The 20,822-nt window shown below is 40.2% G+C and overlaps 2 protein-coding genes across 4 annotated transcripts; one reads left to right on the plus strand and one right to left on the minus strand.

Annotated features, from left to right (window-relative positions):
- The first annotated feature begins 98 nt into the window (after positions 1-98).
- On the plus strand, positions 99-4,230 carry fam78ba (family with sequence similarity 78 member Ba). Its single transcript, XM_061044131.1, has 3 exons — positions 99-1,342; positions 1,543-1,822; positions 3,107-4,230. Exons 1-3 carry the CDS (start codon positions 1,008-1,010, stop codon positions 3,347-3,349), a joined length of 858 nt encoding a protein of 285 aa, XP_060900114.1. The 5' UTR covers positions 99-1,007; the 3' UTR covers positions 3,350-4,230.
- A 956-nt stretch (positions 4,231-5,186) lies between these two features.
- slc35a3b (solute carrier family 35 member A3b) lies at positions 5,187-19,931 on the minus strand. Of its 3 annotated transcripts, none has more exons than XM_061044135.1 (8): positions 19,747-19,931; positions 12,852-13,092; positions 12,533-12,687; positions 10,905-11,027; positions 10,133-10,307; positions 7,397-7,515; positions 7,088-7,221; positions 5,187-6,441 (listed from the first exon to the last, which is right to left on the minus strand). In XM_061044135.1, exons 2-8 carry the CDS (start codon positions 13,054-13,056, stop codon positions 6,348-6,350), a joined length of 1,005 nt encoding a protein of 334 aa, XP_060900118.1. In that variant the 5' UTR covers positions 13,057-13,092; positions 19,747-19,931; the 3' UTR covers positions 5,187-6,347. The 3 variants fall into 3 exon arrangements, with proteins under 3 accessions (XP_060900118.1, XP_060900116.1, XP_060900117.1); XM_061044133.1 differs by lacking the exon at positions 19,747-19,931 and adding an exon at positions 14,452-14,582; XM_061044134.1 differs by lacking the exon at positions 19,747-19,931 and adding an exon at positions 13,930-14,095.
- Between the last annotated feature and the right edge of the window lie 891 nt (positions 19,932-20,822).

Genomic DNA, 20,822 nt, shown 5'->3' on the forward strand with positions numbered 1-20,822 from the left:
CACACTACACCACTTCCGCTGTTTGACTCCCGCGACCAATGAGGTTCCGCGTAGGAGTGACGGAGCCCCTGAAGCCACGCCCTATGCACTTGTTATTTTTTTTTTCAATGCAGAGGTCGGGTGACGCCCCTCCCCTGCCTCTCCAGCATCAGCACCTCCAAACCGAGCGAGGCGAGCCCGCGGCAGGGAAAGGATGCTCTCCGGTCCGCGAGGTTCTCCAGCGACAGGAAACAGTACGACGAGCACCGAGACAGTCTGGCGCGACCGGGTATAGTGACTGTTTTCTGCACGTTTATGATGCCTCGCTGCCTCCATTCATGATGCACCATTCATGCATCCACAAGAATGGAAGCACACAGCAAGGAAAACATTAAAATAGCCCGCTTTAGCCCTGTCGGCTCGCCATTATTAGACGCATCGTCGCTCATTTGATGTAGCTTCTTTTCATGTAGGTCAAGGTGATGAACAGCCGGATTTTGTCTTTTGAGCGCGCCGCGCGAATACAGGAAAAGCCAAGCAAACAAAAGGCATCCAGCACCCCCTCCTCTGACGCACCTGGCTGCCCTGTCGCTGCTTGACATGACAGCGCAGAGCCAGGCGCAGAGCAGCAGGATCAAGGGGCACCGACGTGCAGCCGGACGTTTGGACTCGACGAGTAGCAGAGACTCCTCCGGAGGCACGGCGGAGGAGGAGCAGCACCCCAGGGGAGGCCGGATTGCAGTTTCTGGGGACGAGCGCCAAGGGCAGTGCGGCAGTCAGCAGGCAGACCGGGGGGAGGAGGCTGCGGAGATCTGTGATACTTCCCCCCCAGGCCCCACTTTCTCCCTCTCAACTCCATATCATCCTGAAAATATGCTTGTGGATGTTTATATGTTTCATCAATGGTGACTGTGTCCTCCCCCCCATATTTGTTTCTCTTCTGTTTTCCTTCCCAACCAATCACTGATCATGGGCAATTAAAGGATTAGATCTGCTCTTCAGGCAAGGGTGGAATCTGAAGGGGACTGATGTGCATACTGGTCAGGAAACATTTGCTCCCTTCTTCTCTGGTTTTGCTCATTTTGCTCGTTGCCTGCACTATGGGCTGTATTCAGAGCATTGCATGCAAGCCCCGCATCAAGCGGGAGAACATTGTGGTGTATGAGGTGTCAGCCTCCATTGACCAGTGTCCCACCATCATCGAGGAGAACTCACCGATTGTTCTCCGCTACAAGACGCCGTACTTCAGGGCCTCAGCAGGTGTGGTGATGCCACCGGTGCCCCGCAACGAGACCTGGGTGGTCGGCTGGATCCAGGCTTGTACTCAAATGGAGTTTTACAATACATATGGGGACATTGGCATGTAAGTGAACCGCAGAAACATCCTGTTAGAACTTTTGCCTCTAGATGAGCTTTGTTGGTGCAATGTTTTGATGTGCACACCTCTTTTTACTTCTTTCAAACTCTGTCAAACATCTAAACCACAACCTGAGCCAGCCAATGCAGAAAAAAAAAAACAGATCCTCACCCTGTTACTCTGTCCCCGTTGTCCTCCATCTGCAGGTCCAGCTGGGAGCTACCAGAGCTTCGAGAGGGTCGGGTCAAGGCCATCAGCGACTCAGACGGTGTCAGCTACCCGTGGTATGGCAACACCACAGAGACTGTCACCTTGACCGGGCCAACGTCCAAACCGTCCCGTCTGACGGTCAGCATGAACGACAACTTCTACCCCAGCGTGACCTGGGCAGTGCCCATCAGCAACAGTAACACGCCCATGTTGACCCACATCACCCGGGACCAGAGCTTCATCACCTGGCTGGTAGCCATGAACTCCGTCACCAAGGTAAGGCCAAAAACACATAACATGTTCCCAACTTGATAATAGTCTTGAGTGTGTTGTTTGTTCTGTGTCTGTCCAGTTTAAGTGCTGGCGATACATCTAAAACAGAGCTTGCATTGCACACACAGACTGTGATGTAATCATCTCCCCCTGCTCTTTTCCTTTCTGGTGTAAAGTTACAAAGTACCCCATCCTTGCTTTCTGCTGAAAATGATCATCAGGAGGCAGTCTAGCTCCAAGTGAGCATCAGCATTTCATTATTCTAGCCACTTTCTGAGCAGATGACTGTCTTTTTCTACTCGAGGTTTCCGCCTGTTAAAAGAATACTGCTGCTCACTGTTGCTTGCTCATTAATGGATAATGAGCCTGTCATTATCTACCAATGAGGTAGTAAAAATAAAATGACAGTTTTGCACACTTCCGCATTGGCTTCATTTTACAACACTGGAGGTTGCCACTTGGTGTAGACCACGCCTGCATGAAACAAACAAAAATATGCCGTGTGTGATAACATTCAGTACAGGCGATATGGAGTATTTTAGACAGAACCTGTGTGCACTATGTCCATCCTTAATCCTAAATAACTCGGAGAAAGCATTTTGTTTTTCACCACTAAATTTGCACCTAATAATCCAAATGTAGCTGATCGCTATAGAGCTTCATCTGACTGGATCAAAATGATCTGGAAGCATGGTCATTATACTCGGGCCTCAACATAAAAAAAATGTATGCATGCTTTGGAGAAAGCAGCTTGTGAACATAAAATCGGTTTTCTTGTATTTTTTTGCGATAAATAAAGACTTTTGTGAGGTTTTCTTTGAATGCTCATTAGTCAATAAAGGTGAAGCTGTGATTAATTGGGAAGCCGTTGTCTAGACCTGCTCTGAATGTCATGACGTGTCATGAGGTAAATTAGATCAAATTCATTGATTAGTATTGTCTAGTATAGTATAGGAATCATTAAAGTCTATAGTATTAATAGAGATGTATTCCTTAAGGCTTTCATAGAGAAGGTTGTCAGGCTTGTTTTCTTCATGACTTTTTTGTAAGAAGAGGATGGGATTAAATTTCTTTCATGTGTCTTAACTTTCATTTGTAGCTTATTTACATAGCCTTAGCAATACACTTTTAATTAGAATGTAAGTTACCTCATCTATCAGCAGCAGAGGACATACTGCTTCATGATGCACTGTCACCTGAAGACCTTACACAAGTAATCTTAGTGAACCTAGAATACACCACTCCATGCATACACACATCTTAATATTAACTGCTCTCCTCCTCCAGGAGCGTATCGTGTTGCAGACGGTGCGGTGGCGGATGCGCGTGGACATCGCCGTTGACCCTGACATGCCTCTGGGCTCTCGGGCCTCGTTGGTGGGCCGTCCTTACCAGGAGCAGCCACACATCCTCAACTACCAGGAGCCCATCCCTCCCAATGCGCTGGGGAGACCCAACGCCAACGACGCCCAAGTGCTGATGTGGAGGCCGAGGAGAGGGGCACCACTTGTGGTCATACCTCCAAAATAAGAGACTGAAATGCTTGCACAGACAAAAGTATAATCGTTCCCTCTTGCAGCAAAGGGAGTCATCAGGGTGATAAAGTCACAAAGCCTATCAGGGAAGAGAGAACTGATGGTTTCCCTGAGCTCAGGATGCCAGTGGCTCATTAATCCTGGAAGATTTAAGAGGAACATTATCGCAAGCCAGAGTGAATTTTACATCTTGGGTCTGGCACAATATAGAGTCAGGGCCCCAGTTTCATCAAGGCTTGTTTGGTCCTCGGACCAGTTTTGTACTGCTTCAAAGAGTTCTGCCTGCTTTTTAGCGAAGAAGGAACGCTGATCACGGAGGTATCAGACCCAAACAAGAACTGCATCCTGCATCCTTATGTAGATCGTATTGCATGAGCCAGTGAGAGAGAGACAACAAACTGTCCTTGAGAAGTTGAAGAATAACATTTGTTTTTATAACTTGATACCTGAAGACATTTTGATGGAAAAAACCAGCCCAAAAAAAAAAATGAAAAAAACCCTGCAGGCTGGTTAAACCTCATCAGTGCCAACAAAGGCCTTCCTCAGCACACTCAGTAATTATTCAAGGATGTATTCAGAACATTTAAAAGAGACAGCATATTATATGAATCTTTTTAGTTAAGATTAACTTGTGCATCTGTCAGATTGTATTAAGAGCACCCACCTTGCATAAAAATCAGGAAAAAAGAAAAACAAATCTGCTGTGGTTTTCTCTGGGTTTTTGCAAACACACCAAATGTGTGCACCAATATATTTTTCACTCACTTGCCTCTGTAGCGAAGCTGATATTGTATTCAGATGGGTTACAAACGATCTCAGAGATGAGCCGGACGTGTTACCACAAAGAATAAATAACGTCAGCTCTGCTCTAAATAAGTGTGGTGTAAATTACTTGGAATAGTGCCATACAACAGATTTAAAACAAGAGGGTGATAGCAGGCGATTGATCATCGCTGGAATGGGGCCGAATTGTACTCAGACCCAAGGTCGATTTGACTGTAATCAGGCCATGTTGTACTACCTAGTTACATAAATATTAACACAATTCTGAATGCCCTTTTAATACTTTCCACCATCTGGAATTAAATAAGACTGCATTTAAAATATATATTTGATATAAAATATATAGTTGAACTAGTGTCATTTTTTCAAAAGGTAGACTGAGGAAATTTCACAGTTTCATGTCCTATCCTTAGCTTGTTTCATTTGGCTTTGTAGAGAATAACAGCACATAAAGGCCGTCCTGTGTCGTGGCTGTGGTCTGTCCCATAGCTTGGTCCAAGTCCCTGCCTGCCACTCCACGCACGAGTCACATGACTCATTCCTCCATCTGTGCTTCTCTCCAGGTTTATGCCTCACCTTCCCATCTGCCTCCTTCTTCTCTCCCCTGTCTGTCCACCCCATCAACACACAATGTCTCAATCCAAACACACATTAGCTCTTGAAACCATCAGACAGAAAGAAAAAAACAGAGCAAAAGAAATTGGACAGATGTGCCTCAATTCCCTTGTCATTTGTCAGGGCCACTCTTGAATAAAAATGACCTTTCTTCTGTGAAAAGCACTCAAAAAGAGTAAATAGGTTATATTTATTCAGTGTCACTACACAGCAGCTAGCTCAGACATCTGTTGCTATAGAGACAAGTTTGGTTTCACTGAGTGCACTGCAACTGGAACTGAAAAAAAAGAACAGTTAAAAATATATTCATGGGTGTGCCTCACTCTGTGTGTCTGCACTAGTGTGTGTGTGAGAATGTGTACACATACAAACTTCATGCTCCAATTTGGCCGTTCATTTCCCTTTGAAGTAACAAAAAAAGATCAAGGCAGAGCTGGTTGTTTCAGCATAAAATATGCCATAATTTATTCATCTGTTCTTACATAAAAACATCATGTTTATGTTTAAATAACACAGGAATGAGCTCCTTCGTACAAATGCTCAGATTTTGAGAAGTAGTGTGAGAGCAGTCATATCCCGTTTTATAAAAAAAAAAAAAAAGACATTCAGCATCTTTGAAAAGAGGTAACCCCTCCTCTCTGCAGCAAGTCTGCTCCTGATTCCACCGATAGATGGACGCTTTGCAAAGGAATTTCCTCCCTTTGAGACAGGAGCACCCAGCATACCTTTTTTTGTACAGACATCTCTGTCCCATAAAACATAAATACATGATTGACATACTGAACTACACAATTTAGGTGGGCAAATATCTGAAGCCATATTGTCATGTCGTTCTCCTGATCGCTTTAATCGAAACCTTGCGTTACCATTAGAGCCTGTCAAATATAAGAATATGAGAGGTCGACCAATAAGAACATTTCCCTTTTAAATGTTCTTATTGGTGTCGACCAATATGGTAAATCTTTCAGCTGTTATAAAAGTGGACCTGTGTTTCTTTTTCACCAATATGACTGCACATACATGAACGCTCTTCTAGACAAACAATTTAAAGACATCATTAATTCTTCAAACATATTGTTGTTTTCTGCTACATATATCTGTCAAAAAGTTTAATATCAATTCAAAAACCTACAGATTATGCCAATGTATCTGTAGTAGGCACAACTGCACATAACATTGGCTAACCCATATGTCGGTCTGGCTGTGGTTTTCCAGGGATAAATCAGTTAAGGTTCATTTTACTGTAACACCGTCTGTTTACATGGTAAGGTAGCCTCAATGTTCTCCTGATAAGAAAATGATAAGAAACATTATATTGCAAACATTTTACATTATATTAAAAAAGATTTTTTTAAAAATTAAAAACTTTTAAAGACACACCACCAAAATATTGTCCTCCATCTTTGTAGCAAAGCAGCATGTTTCCAGAGGATTATTTGGAGCACTTTTAGGCTCAACGTTTTCAAGTTGAAATTCAGCAACTTTTCCAGCTCTGTTTAATTCTGTATACCAACCTACCTTTCACAGTTCATGGAGTGTTTTTTGAGTGCCTGTGATCACCTCATTCAGGTAGCACAGTTCACAGAGGCCTCTGTTTACACTTTGACGGTGGTGCTACTAGCAGGCTTGTGCTCGTAGCCGTACAGAAATGTGGCAGCAATGACCAGCACCGCCCCTGAAAAAAATACTCTGGGAGGAAGGGGGGGGGGGGGGGGGGGGGGGGGGGGGACAAATAGAAAAGAGCAAAAAGATAAATTAAAAACACCATGCCAGCAGCTTTGTGAGGATGTGCTTTGTCAACACTGACTTGCTCATAATGACAGTGTTTTATACTATATATTACAATAGGTTTATCAGGTATACTGACTGTGTTTAACACCTTAGCGGGCTAATATTAGCTAATGAGCAATAATAATAATCAATAATCACAAAAAGTCTGATGGGAAAAAAAACAAAACAACTTGTTTTGAAAGATTTTACTGGACAATTTACATTTTTTCCCAATTTGCTACAGGAGGAAAAGTCACAGGAACACCACAGTTTTTTCTTAAGTCATTCTATAAAGATAAAAAATGTGCTGATAAAACCTTCTGTCAAAAGAGGTATTTAATTCTAAAAGAGCCAACGTAAACCTTGTGGTCACCCTCATTAAATCATAATTTTTCCTGAGCTATATAATCAGGGAATTTTACAAAATTTGTTCAGAAATTTCAGTATCAATGCTTTTATGTTGTTAGTTGTCCTAGAGACTGAAATAGTATATATTTGTGGCTAGCATAGCATTTAAAAAAAAAAAAAAAGAGAAATGACTGGGTGTTCATGAACATTTGTTTACCTTGTAGGGTTGAAGTCCTCTAGCATGAAATACGAAATAATTGCAGACACAATGATGGACAGAGATGTGGCAAATCCTTTGAGGATATTGTCTGCATATTTAATGACCACTGCTACGACCAAGCCGCCCACAGCCTGCAAAAGAGAATAATGAGTTACAAAAAGCACACTGCACTCAGACAAACACACAACATGTGAAAAGAATATACAAAGTAAGCATCTCCAAACAAACCAATGCACTTTTATGTATGTTTGACCCAAATGGGGGACTTAAGATTATGTTGAAAGAACAGTGTCATAATTATCAAACCTGTAAGACAACAACTGTGCCGGTGATGACGCTGTAACCCTGAAACATTCCCCACTGTTTCACTCTCTGGCCGTCATATACTATCATTCCTCCTATGCCAAACATTAAGCCGAAAAAACCTGGAGGAGACAAAAAGAAATAGAGAGGTAAGGCTGTAGCAATCAAATTTGGTATAATTATTTCTTCCAACTGTTTGGTAATAGACAGAAAGGTAACTCTGATGTTGTTTAACCACACCATCCTGCCACTAGAGGTCACTTTAGTTAAACTTAGGGCTGGAGCTTAGGTTCAACAGACTTTCAAATTCACCTTAATATTTATGCATACAGGAGAGAAAGCTGTCAGGGATATCCTGCTCATTCCCATGGTGCAATCATTAACTCCTCCTCTCTCTACAAACATCAACCAGTCTGTCATCTTTTGTGTTTTTACACACATTAACCCCCAAAAAATAAAAGTCAACTCTGTGCCACACATATAGAAACCCAAACATACACTGCAAAACACACGGTATCATTTCCACAATATGTACACCAATAAAACCATTGCTTTGTTCAAAACTACTTGTATTCATTCTGGTTGTTAAAATCCAATAGAGATAGTTGTAAATTATTAAACCAGATGAACCAAACAACAGGTTATCTTAAGAGAAAGGTTTCAGTAGGAGGAAACAAAAGAGACAAAATGAACTTGTTTACACGTACGAGACTAGATTGCCGCTTTAGTCAAAAGCAACATATGTATCATACATTGGAAGACATTCTGAAATATGATTGTGAAATTTAGAATTGAGTCATACTTCCTGATTTGAGAGTTCTGCCATTGAGCTACTTCAACTTTTCTGTTTTGCAATCTGTTTTGCAATCCTCAACAAGAGTGTGCAATTATTCATGACTAAAATCTGATGTTTCTTCTCTGATCATACAAAGGGTCATGATAGTGCCATGAGATTACTTGTTGTGAATTGTCGTTATGTAATATTATGTGATTGATTTATTGTAATAACCCAGTAACCCAGAAAAAATATCATGCCTGTTAAATTCAGGGTACCAGGAAACCTAGTTTCAATGACACAACGTCTTTTTATCTGTCAAGTACTTGATATGTCAGCATGGAATCAAAGCAGCAAACCTTTGCCTCGGCCTTAAAAAGCACATCAGGGTCGACTTTGTAACATGGCTTTTTGATTTTTGTCTGTGGGAAGTCGGCCAGACTTTTCCTGGACAGAAAACATGGCTTATAAGGTTGCAAAAACATAGATGATAATAATGACACTGAAAATACAAGTTTAATGAATAATTTAACGAAAAATGTCAAATTGTTTTTTTTTGCCAGGTAAAATTGGATCCAATTTGTTATGTCTCACACAGAGAACAGTTTATTATTATTTAAGTATGTCTGTTTTTATGTGACAAAGTATGTTATTGTACCTGCTGTGTGGTTCCTATAGCAACAATTCTTGTTTCACATAACCCCTTCTGCACTGCTGATAATGTAAATAACATTTCAATCAATTATTCAAATGTATTAAAGGTCATTTATAATCCTTAGACCAAAATAAAAATAAGTGAGAGTAACTTAAAACCGAGAAGACAACCAAAGCAGATATGTAGCCTTGGTTTGAAGCCAGGTGAAACAGGATTTCTCATATGATCTCACTTGAATGTCAAATGTAAAGGCAGACTCAAAAACCATTCCAAGGTTTAAAGCAAGTGGAAAGCTGACCTAAACTGTTAGAGAACAGTTTCGCGGGCCAAAAAGGACAGATTTCTCAGATTTCTCATTCAGACTAAGAAACATTTGAGTCTCTATGTGAGTTGGGATCCAACTTTTTGTGGGATTTTATGGGGAGATAGAGCTAAATGTATATAACATTGGTAGATGTTTTGCTTCTGGATAATATTACCATGAGAGAGCATGTAAATGGGGAAAAGAGTGGGGCTTAGGATGGATCCTTGAGGGATCCCCCTGGAAGGATTTTCTAGAGGAGGTACAGTTATCTATGCTAACCATTAACTGGTGAAAATCTTAACATGAACAATACTGCAGCGGTCCTTCATACTGGTTGAAATGTCCTTGATATTTGTGCAAAAAGAGAGTAAATGCAAATATAGTACAAGGCTTTCCTGTTAAAATAATAGTTAGTTTATCTCTGTTTCTCAGCAGCAACACTTTAAATTATTTTAGAAAGACATCAATGATATCACTATAGCAGTGGCTTGTGTCAACATTAAGTGTGCAAATTGATTTGTTTATATACTGTACATGAATAGAATCATAGAATCAATAGATTTTTATCATGTCCTGCTCAACAAACATTGGATCCCAACCAAAGCAAACACTGTCCTGTTTTTCAGGCATGGAAGTGCTTCAAATGATAGGTTGAACCATATGTGTGGCACAGTTTACTGTTCTAAATGTTAAGGGGATAAAACTAAAAAAGCAAAACCTCATATTGTCCATGCACATGTTTTAATTAAGTATGGTTTGTAAGGTCTTGAGAATTGTACAGAACCCCTGAAGTCCCAAAAAGTAAAACAAAATTCTTGTGGGCACAGGTTTTTGGGACTTCGGGGTTCCGTTTAATTGTGACCAAGGGCTTCACTAATTTTACTGAATCATTCAGGTCATGGGAGGGACTTGTGTGAATTAGCAACTCAGGAAGATTTCAAGTGCAGGCTATCCACCAAAGTGGAGTGCATGTGTGAAAACAACGTAACACACAGAGTTACTCACCCAGCTGAATGTTTCGGACCCACACACTCTGTTCAGTCTCCTTGAGGATTTTCTCAAAGTAAACTCCAGCAAAGCCACTGGACACACACGCCATCAACACAGCAATCAGCCCCACAAACTGAGAACCTGCACACAGGACCTTCTGCTCAGTGTCTCCCTCAGAGTCAGCAGGCCACTGTGGAGATTAAAACATTGACAATCACATGCAAAGGGACAGACAGAGCAAATAAACCTTGTAATTTGTAACTAATTTATAAAAACTCCGACCCACAGACTGACTTGTGCAGGGATGGTCTGATCAATTAATTACCCTTTCTAACTCCACCAATCATATCTACTTTGAAAGAAAAGATAATGGGAACATATGTATACATTCTTAGCTTAATTCTTCATTGACTCAAAAAGAAGATGCATGTTTAAAGTCAGAATTTAAATAATTTTTAAAAATCACACGCAAACTCTTGACGACTGTTTAAATTGCAATGAAAAAATGCCAGTGAGTAAATTGCAAGTAAGACAGTGTGCAGACGTATCCATCTTGGACATAAATGTGCAATGTATTTATCTAAAATGTAAAGTACAAATAAAAGAAAATATGCCTCATTGATATAGCCAGTCATTAGTCCGGCCTCTGACATGGAAAAAAGCCAATCGCAGTTGAGGTTTCAGGGGGGGGATGCCACCCTTGGCCACACACTGGACACGCCCCTGCCCACAGAGAAAAGCCTTCATGCTGCAGTTGTGTTTCTGAAAATTGCTCAGGGTATGTTACCTGCACTAGAGTGACTCCAGCCATGAGGAAGAGAAGTGAGAGCCACTGGTACCGACCCATCTTCTTCCCCAGCATGGAGACAGAAAACAGTGCTGTGGTGAGGATCTTCAACTGGTATGTGACCTGTGTGGATCACAACACAATCAACATAACATTAACTTTAATTGTTTGGTATGCTCGGTTTTTTAATGATTGCTTTGTGCTTTACATAAAACAATAACACAACAACAACAAAAGAAACAACATACATGTAAGAAGAGAGTTGCAATAATTTGAACAGGATGAAAAAGATGTATTACCCAGTCCAAATGACCAGAGAGATATATATTTTTTAACTTTCTTGAAAAAATGTATACATTCCTGATTGAATAAATAATTACATTGAAATTAGTTGCTCAAGCTGTTTTAACATTTGCAGAATTTCTAGAAATTGTCATGACAGAATGCCCTTTAAATCCTCTGTGCTTATTCACCCCTCACATCATGAAGTATGTCGACCTGGGGATGGGTGTGGGCTCAGGAGGCAAGAAATGACTTTAAAAAAGACGTTGCAGTAGCCTATTCCAAGATGACAGAGGAAGCCAATTTTTGGCCACTTGTGCAACATTTGTTAAAACGTCACCTCGATTGTCCAAAAATCTGAATTCTCGCATTTGGCCATGCAAAAAGAACAATTAAGTTTTGCTTTTATTTACCTCAATGATGTTGTTTTGTGTGTGTCATCATTTGCTTGAGAAGGTTTCTTCAAGTAAATTTTGTCTCAACAGTAGATCAATCGGGGTAACCAGCTGAGTTTGTTATGAAACTCTAAGCTTACAGATCATACAACCAAGTGGAAGCATGTGGAGAGAAGAGTGGGGGCCAAGCATTGAACCTTTGGGTAACCTGCGAGTGATCTCTGCTATTCAGAGTGATGGTTTGACTGTATTGATTGAAAGAGTCATTTTAGATAAATAAGACTTAATCAACTCAGTGCTGTGCCAGAGATACCGACCCTCTTTCAGTGCGATTTATTAAAAAATATAATTATCTACGGTATCAAAGCCAGAATTAAGATCTGATGGGATTCAAACCTAGCATTCTCCTCCATCTGCTGTGAGATTCACAACAAATCACTCTTTAAAGACAGAGGGGAAAGCTGTCAGGAATGTAAATATCAGAGGAGAAGATCAGTAAGATCAAGCGTATACTAGATCATAGATCACTATGACCAAAACCCTGGTCCACCTAGAAATACACTTGCAGTTTTTCTCTGAGTGAATCATCAGGGGTACCAAAAGGGTTTATTGGACATTTTAATGGGGAAGTGATTCATATTATACATAGATTTTTTGGGGCTTTGTACGCCTTTATTGTAGAGATAGGACAGTGGATAGGGTCGGAAATAAGGGAGGGAGAGAGAGAGAGAGAGGGGGGAATGACATGCAGGAAAGGAGGTTGAACCTGAACCCAGGCTGCCTGTTTCAAGGACTACAGCCTCTGTACATGGGACGTGCACCCTAACCACTTGGCCCACTAGCACCCCATATTATACATGTAAGTCCAAGGCAAACCATATTTAAATCAGTTAAAATAAATACACATACACACACAAAAAGTGGATTTGAACCTGCACATTCATATGTCACCTGATATGTTGCTGCGTCCAGGTTGGATAAGGCAACATAGAGCAGATTGTTCTGCAGCGTGTAGATCCCTGCAGGAATGGCCAGCTTCAGGGTCTGTGACAGCTTGTACACAATCTCCTCCTTCAGCAGTTGGTTCATTGCCCGGCAACTGAAATCTATCAGAGACAAGGGGTCTGCTTTCAGGAATTTAGCCTATAGGGACCACCCATGGCGTGAAGAGATATATGATCTACCAATTAAGTGAGAGCTTGTTCTAAGTCTACACAGTGTCTAACTCCCCCAATCTTCCTCCTCACCTAATCTTTAAGTTTGTACTCACTGTTCTCCATGAAGACAAGGAGGGTGCAGGTGACGATCTTGAGCACCTCGGCCGACACCACGGCAGATGAGGCCAGGTAGCGGGGGCCGTCTTCCTTCAGGGTGCGGGAGTAGCGCATTGTGAGCACCAGCGAGGTGGTCTGCAACACCAGCACCCCCAGAGACACATACTTGAGCCTCGAGGAGTGTGACGAGGGCAAGACCATCTTGGAGACCTCTGAGTCAGAAGAGGGTGCAGGAGTCTTCAGGGTGGACAGGAAGGAAGAGAGATAAGACACAAAGCTGGTGTGAATTTTAGGGATTTCTTAATCAAATTAATACAAAAAAAACAAAAAACAGGCAACGTGAACAAAATAATACTGAAATAAGTGGAGAGTAAATTTCAAGGACAGTTTGGAGAAGAGGAATGCTGGTTAGTCATTAAAGGGCAATCAAAGAGACAACTGCAGCCTGAGGCAGTGTACTGAGGGAAGAGCATTCCTGCAGCACATAAAATAACAATATGACAAGCTATAAGAGTAATGGGGACACACTCCTGAAAACAGATGTCACCATTTTCTGTAGTTGGTTTATCATCCACCCTCCACCAACATGCACCAGCTGCTGATTCAGGCAGAAGGTGTTTGGTGAATCACTGGTAAATCTGAGGCTGCATGTAACCAGAAGTTTGTCAGAAAAACCCCAGCTTTAACTTTCTCTTCATACTTTCAAAACCCCTGGTGTCATCTTGTTCTGATTCTGATATTGTTCTTCTCCTGTGAGGAGTATTTCAAGCTGGTTAAGAAACAGACTTAAATTCATGCTGATGCATCTTTATGAGCTACAAAAGTAAAACACAGACCATCAGCTAGAAGATAGACTTATTGCTATATAATAATTTTAAATTCATGTAACTGCTGCAACATGGTAGGTTTCAGACAAGGTGAATAACCAACAGCCTTTTTTAAAACATTTTCTACTCGAGCGATTTACAATTTGAGTGTTACGGACGGTTGGAAAACAAGGAGAGGTGGACCCAAGTGCAGAATAAACTCAAAGTATTTAATAATCAAAAAGGCCAAAGGCAAACAAAAACTTACTTCCAAAAGTTCAACAAAAAAAACACAGAGATCAAAAACAGACAGCCACACAGGAGCACGAGCAAAAACTGACATATACCAACAAACGACATCCCACAATCAACACTGGCTACTTAACCATACACTGAACTGACCGCACAAGGGACGGAAACACAAACTAAATAGACATAGGGTAATAAAACACAGGTGAGACTAACAAGACACAGGTGAGGACAATAAGGATAATCAAGGCAGGGAGAAACACAAGACCAGAAACACTGAGGACAATACAAAATAAATCATGAAACACTAAAGACACACAGAACTCAAGAATGAAACAACACACACTAGAACACAGAGATACACAAGGATAATAAATGACAAAATAAAACACTGAAGACAAAACTAGGAAACCATCAACACTAGGAAACATTAACACACACGGGAAACAAGCAACACTGGGATAAAATGGGAAACTCAAATACAAAATACAAAACCAAAACATCACAACTCTGAGTTCCCTCAAATGTCTGAGCACCTCACCATATCTCTAATGCTTAGCCCAGCCACCCTCCAGAGGAAACGACCACTTGTGTCTGTGATCTCATTCTTTCGGTCACTACCCATAGCATGTGTCCATAGGTGAGGGTTTGGTGTCGAACAGACACACTCACACTCACACTCACACTCACACTCACACACACACACCATAGTTTTTAACCTGAGGCAAGTCAGTGTTATCTGATGCTACATCTGCTTAGAAGTTTTTGTCACAAACTGGAGAGACTGCATGGTCTAAAAAAAACCTGTTTTTCTTGCAAAGATGTTGCCATTAAAAGAAACTAGTTTTTCTAAGTCAGTGCTCATCCAAACTCCTGTATCATAAACTGTTGTTTAGACATTATTACTTGAAGAGCTGCTGGAGTTGCGGAGAATAAAGAGAACTTCAGCTGTGTGCTACACATCTGGAGGAAAGCGCTGTATAACATCTGTGTTCAAGTGGCACACTCTTCAAGTGTAGCAGGTTTAAAGGTGTTGAGCTGGACTGCATGGTTTCAGTTCTTTCATTGAACGATTGCTTCAGGCTTTTTTGTGTGGAGTTACAGCTACAAGTGTCTGGCACAGACCTTTAACATCTCTGTTGAACACAATGACAGATCGTTTTTCATGTTTTTGTACATGCTGCATCCATTTGCTCCCCAGATGGTCAAGTTTTTTGAGGTTTAAAGCTCTGTGAAGAGTTTTTAACTGGCTGTATAATAGTCTGATAATACTATTAATGGCTTTTATTTGAACTTCATAAGCAAAGGAGACCAAGCAACAACTGTAATTATTCCTATATTTCTCTTTCAAGCCTCTGTCAAAGGTTAGGTGTCAGAAGAGAAGATTAACAGCAAGCTACAGACTTAGTAAACATTTTTCCTGACAATTATCCAAAAGAGTGAATGAACATAGCAGAGAACAATACAAGTTACGGTTAGATACTGTAACAAACGTTTCTAACAGCAGCTATACTCGTTTTTCTTTTTTAATGCATTAAATACATTTATCCCATAACACTGATACACTTTTCCTCTACTATGGTGTTTAATCCAGGGATTCTACTTGTAAAGTACACAGAAACAAACTTTGAGCACATCTGGAAACAAATGTGATTCGCTTACAATGTATAGCCCCGCGTTAAACAGCACACTGTTGAGCCTATCATGCATTAATGGTTCAGTTGTCAGAGGTTATTATTTCCAGTCCCACACCTGCAGCATCCTGAAGGCTTTAACACAGACATTCTTTACACTTAAGTCTGACATTCCTGACTGAAGCATTGTTTTTTCTGCCACTTCAAATGTTCTTCATCAGCTGGAATGGGAGGGAGTGAGATAACTTCTCTGGTCTTCCATGTTTTATCTTCCACAGCTGCCCTGTCCTGGGGCTCAATCAGTGAGTTGGTAGATAACTTCAATTCTAAAATCACAAATGTTATTGATTCCATTGCTCCCACTAAGGTGAAGGTCGTCTCTGGTAAGAAAAAATCTCCATGGAGAAATTTGACACTGGTAAGAAATGGAAAAAGAGACTGTCGAAAAGCTGAACGCAGGTTAGCGTAAAACTAATCTCCAGATTCATTTTGACATCTACAAAGAGAGACTTCACACTTATAATTCACAACTGAGGAATGCAAGGCAATCTTTCTTCTCTGACATCATCACCAGAAACAATAATAATGCTCGTGCCCTGTTTGCTACTGCTGTGTCAACAGCATCTGAATTTCATTCTACCAGGGCCTGTAATACATTTTCCACCTTCTTTACTGAAAAAATCCAGAAAATTAGACAAACTGTCAGTAACTCATCATCAGGATCAGGATATGTGCTGTGTCCATTTAAAACCAACTTAAGCACCATGACACAATTTAATCAAATCAACCTTAAAAACCTGTTATACAACAATTAAATTCCTCCTCCTGCTGTCTTGATATTCTGCAAACAGGTTTTTCAAAAAAGTTTCCCAAGTCATGGCTCCAGATCTGTTACAAATTGTAAACCTGTCTCTTCTCTCAGGTGTCTTCCCACAGGCCCTGAAAACAGCAGTCATCAAGCCACTATTAAAAAAGAACAATCTAGACAAGTCAATAATGAAAAATTACAGGCCGATATCAAATCTTCCTTTTTTAAGTAAAATGATCGAAAAAGCTGTTTTTCAACAGTTAAATAACTTCATGACATTGAGCGACTGTTTCGATGTCTTCCAGTCAGGTTTTAGACAAAATCACAGCACTGAGACAGCTCTGGTGTGTTTAATGACATCTGTTTAAACACAGACAGTGGCAGAACCTCAGTCTTAGTTTTACTTGATCTCAGTGCTGCGTTCGACACAGTTGACCACAATATATTACTCGACTGACTGGAAAACTTGGTGGGACTTTCTGACACAGCACTAAACTGGTTTGAATCCTACTTAAAGGACAGGGACTTCTTCATGTCTATAGGTAACTTCAAATCTGAGCAAACAAAAATTACTTGTGGAGTTCCCCAAGGTTCCATCCTGGGGCCTCTTCTGTTTAACGTCTACATGCTCCCACTAGCTCAGATTATAAAAAACAATAAAATAAATTATCATAACTATGCAGACGACACACAAATATATATTACAATGTCGCCAGGCAACCATGATCCCCTAAAACCACTGGGTAAATGCATAGAGCAAATCAATGAGAGGATGTGCAAAAATGTTCTCCAGCTAAACAAAGACAAAACTGAGGTTGTTGTTTTTGGAGCAAAGGAGGAGAGACTAAGAGTCAGCAATCAGCTTCAGGCAGTTAAATTTAAAACCACAGACCAGGCAAGAAACCTGGGCATAGTGATGGACTCAGACCTACATTTTAAAAGCCACATTAAGACAATTACAAAATCAGCCTACTATCACCTGAAGAATATATCAAGAATTAGAGGACTTATGTCCCAGCAGGACCTGGAAAAACTTGTCTTTTATCTTCAGTCGTCTTGATTACTGTAACAGTGTCTTTACAGGTCTGCCTAAAAAATCAGTCAGCCAACTGCAGCTGATCCAGAACGCTGCTGCTAGAGTCCTCACCAAAACCAAGAAAATGGATCACATTCAGTCCAGTTCTGAGGTCTTTACACTGGCTCCCAGTCTGTCAGAGAATAGACTTAAAAATCCTGCTGCCGGTTTATAAAGCGCTTAAAGGTTTAGGGCCAAAATACATTAGTGACCTCCTGATTAATTACGAACCATCCAGACCACTCAGGTCATCTGGGACTGGTCTGCTCTCTGTCCCCAGAGTCAGAACCAAACATGGAGAAGCAGTGTTCAGTTTCTATGCTCCTTATATCTGGAACAAACTCCCAGAAAACTGAAGGTCTGCTGAAACTCTCAGCTCCTTTAAATCCAGGTTGAAGACACACCTGTTTACAGCTGCCTTTCATTAAACAATTTTAATAAGATTTTTAATTGTACTATGCACTGTAACTTTTAACTCTTTATTATCTTTTTTTATAGTATTTTATAGAACATATGTTCAGATTTAATAATTTCAGTGATTTTTAAATTTTCTATTTCAATGATTCTTTTCTTTCCTCTGTCATGATGCTTTTGATGTCTTGTGTGAAGCACTTTGAATTGCCTTGTTGTTGAAATGTGCTATATAAATAAACGTGCCTTGCCTTGCCTTAACAACGTATAAATGTGAAGAGTGCACTGTTGCATTGTGGAGTCATAAACTAATCTCTGCTAAAAACACAATTTTCAACTATCTCTTATGTGGATCCAACAGCCTGCCTGTCCCTTGTACTGATTATGCCCTTTTTTCAAAAACTGAGAGCACTCAAACTTGTCCTGGTGTACTCTTGTTTAGTTTGTTTTTTTCTTTCATGTTGTTGCTTAGTTGTGATTTCCTGTTTTATTTTGTAATTTGTATTCTTGTGTTTCTCTGTTTGCTGTGTATTTTCGTGTTGATAATCCTGAGTTTAGTTTCTGGTGTTTCCTGTTATAATTTGTAGTTGTCCATCCCCCCATGTATCATGTCTAGTGTTTCAAATAATACGTTTTATTTATTTTAGTATTAGTATTATTTCCTGAGACATCATTTATGTCACATCTGAGTTGGAGTGTCAATAACATGAGGCGGGCTAATGATGCACTTCCACACTGTATGAATCAGACGAAGTAGGAACAAATATCGGCCGTCTGTGTGCGTCTACTGAACAGTAGGTCCTCACAGTATACAGCACAGATAGAAGGGACTGTCTACTGTCAGATTGTGTAGGCACTTTGCAATTCAGAAGCACGTTCAGTCTTCCTTCTCTTCTGTGTCAGTTAATACATCTCTAATGCTCTAACCCTAACCATGTTCTTGTGTCATCTGGTATTTTTCCTTGTGACACCTGGAGATTTGTTTTTCCCTTTTTGTGGTCTTTAAAGAAGTAAGCCTTGTTTTTGCCTTTTTATTGAAATAGATCTTTTCAGATAGTTCTAAAAGTGGATCCTCTCTTCTTTTTTTTTTTACTAACCTTGACACAAACTCTCTTCTGTCCGGTGAAAGTAAGAAAATGTGTAAATATGTTTTCACCTAAAGAGACAAAGTTCTCTGTGCATAAATTTTTTTTTACTCTGGTGTATATGTTCCTCTGGTAAATACAGGATGTAAAACGAACCCACAAGATGCTGAAAGAACAAGAGGTGTGGTGAGCTCCACACACTGACCTCCTTATGCAGAGGTGCATGGCTGCACAATCCCGCTCTGTGCTCTCTGCTTGAGTGTGTGTGTGTGTGTGTGTGTGTGTGTGTGTGTGTGTGGCTGCAGAGAGGGTGGGGTGACAATTCAGTCTGCTACAACTTTGAAGACATTTAGGACTCTTACATACAGAATAATGTCATACAATAGAGGAATAAAAAGCTGCAACTGCAGGATGTTTCTGCAGACAATTGTTTTCTTGTGTGGACGTTTGTATAAGGATCAGGACTGTAATTAATGGGTGTTCACCTTAACAAATATTACACCTGCACACAGCCATCAGGATGTGGATCCGTCATAAGGTAAGCTAAAGTAAGACAAAAAAAAGAGTAATAAAACAAACAATTTTTTTATTTTTTTTATTTTAATATGTGTCATTAAGAGATCCTTTAATTTGCTGCTTTGAGCTAAGAGTAAACGAACAAACGGTCCCTGAAGGGGTCCTAAGGGACTGAAATCAAAGCAGCAGAAGGAAACAAACCAACAGAAGTGTCCTAACAAAATAATGCATGTGTTTAATCATCAGACCTGCCTTTTAACCCGACATGGCTGAAGCTGCCACATCTCTCCATCGCACAGAAACTTACCTGACAGGGGTCTCAGCTCGGGCCGCTGGGTGATCCACTCTCTGTGATCTTTTAGACGCTTATTATAAAAGCCATAAAGTATCCCGGCTATTATATTAACACAAACTATGAGGTTTGGAGATAGAATCTCCCTCACAGCTGTAAGAAGTACACTCTCACGGTCCACACTGAGCATACCTTTAGTTGGAGGTCGAAGTAAGTCCCCCTTTCTCCACGATGAATGAATACAGGTTCGGACCACATGCTCGAAAGGTTTAGTGACACCTGCTGGAGAAAAGACACATTAACATCTATGTTATTCTTGGGAAACTGTCAGAGAGTCGATTGCCTGTAAAGCCTTCAGAATTTGAGAAACTGTATGGTGTAAAAAAAAAACCGAAGCTAGTAAGTAGGCTATTTGTATGTGATATTACAGATTTTCATGTTATTTTAGGCCATAACAATCTTGGCATAATTTCACTCTTGTTTCAGAATTGAACTGGCTCCAATTCTTGCCTTGACCTTTACTCCATCAATATGGCATCTTAATTCAAATACAGTACTCAATCAATCAATACATCAATACTTATTCGTATTGATTTCATTTAAGTACACACAAAAACTTTTTTTTATTTTATTTTTAAATTTAAATGTTTTTAGGGTATTTAAACTGAATATATCTGGAAAATTGTAGTCTAAAATTGAGTCTACAAAAATGTATTTTGTATAAGTGTTAGGTCTGTAATTTGTATGAATGCTCTTGTAACCCTGGTGTGAATGAAGTAGTACAAATAAATGTAGGCTTTGGTTGTCAGTAAAATATCAAATCTATATATTTTCAACATATATTTTGGGACATTGGAAAGTCCAACAAATGTATTTCTGTTTGAGGAAGGAAACCCAAATTTGCAGTGAAGACAGGAAGAATACGTGGCTACCAATATTTACAGTCTTACTATGGTGGCTATACTAAACTATGTTAAAACATTCCCATATGAATGTATGAAGAAATGTGGACAGAAATTCGTGATTGTTGTTTTTTCTGTAAAAATGAAATAGAAAACTTGCTAACTCTTGATACCAACAACTACAAATAG

Source organism: Labrus mixtus, chromosome 8 (genome assembly GCF_963584025.1).
Source record: "Labrus mixtus chromosome 8, fLabMix1.1, whole genome shotgun sequence".
Lineage (NCBI taxonomy): Eukaryota > Metazoa > Chordata > Actinopteri > Labriformes > Labridae > Labrus > Labrus mixtus.

What these genes read in the sequence shown, in the direction of transcription:
- fam78ba (XM_061044131.1), top strand. Translation starts at nt 1,008, where the DNA reads ATGTGCATACTGGTCAGGAAACATTTGCTCCCTTCTTCTCTGGTTTTG. An exon ending in ACATATGGGGACATTGGCAT is followed by an intron (nt 1,343 to 1,542) that starts GTAAGTGAACCG and finishes CTCCATCTGCAG; the next exon opens with GTCCAGCTGGGAGCTACCAG. An exon ending in CCATGAACTCCGTCACCAAG is followed by an intron (nt 1,823 to 3,106) that starts GTAAGGCCAAAA and finishes CTCCTCCTCCAG; the next exon opens with GAGCGTATCGTGTTGCAGAC.
- slc35a3b (XM_061044133.1), bottom strand. Translation starts at nt 14,535, where the DNA reads ATGGGTAGTGACCGAAAGAATGAGATCACAGACACAAGTGGTCGTTTC. An exon ending in GGTCCGAAACATTCAGCTGG is followed by an intron (nt 7,516 to 10,132) that starts GTGAGTAACTCT and finishes TGTCTCCTCCAG; the next exon opens with GTTTTTTCGGCTTAATGTTT. An exon ending in GCACAGTTGTTGTCTTACAG is followed by an intron (nt 7,222 to 7,396) that starts GTTTGATAATTA and finishes TCTCTTTTGCAG; the next exon opens with GCTGTGGGCGGCTTGGTCGT.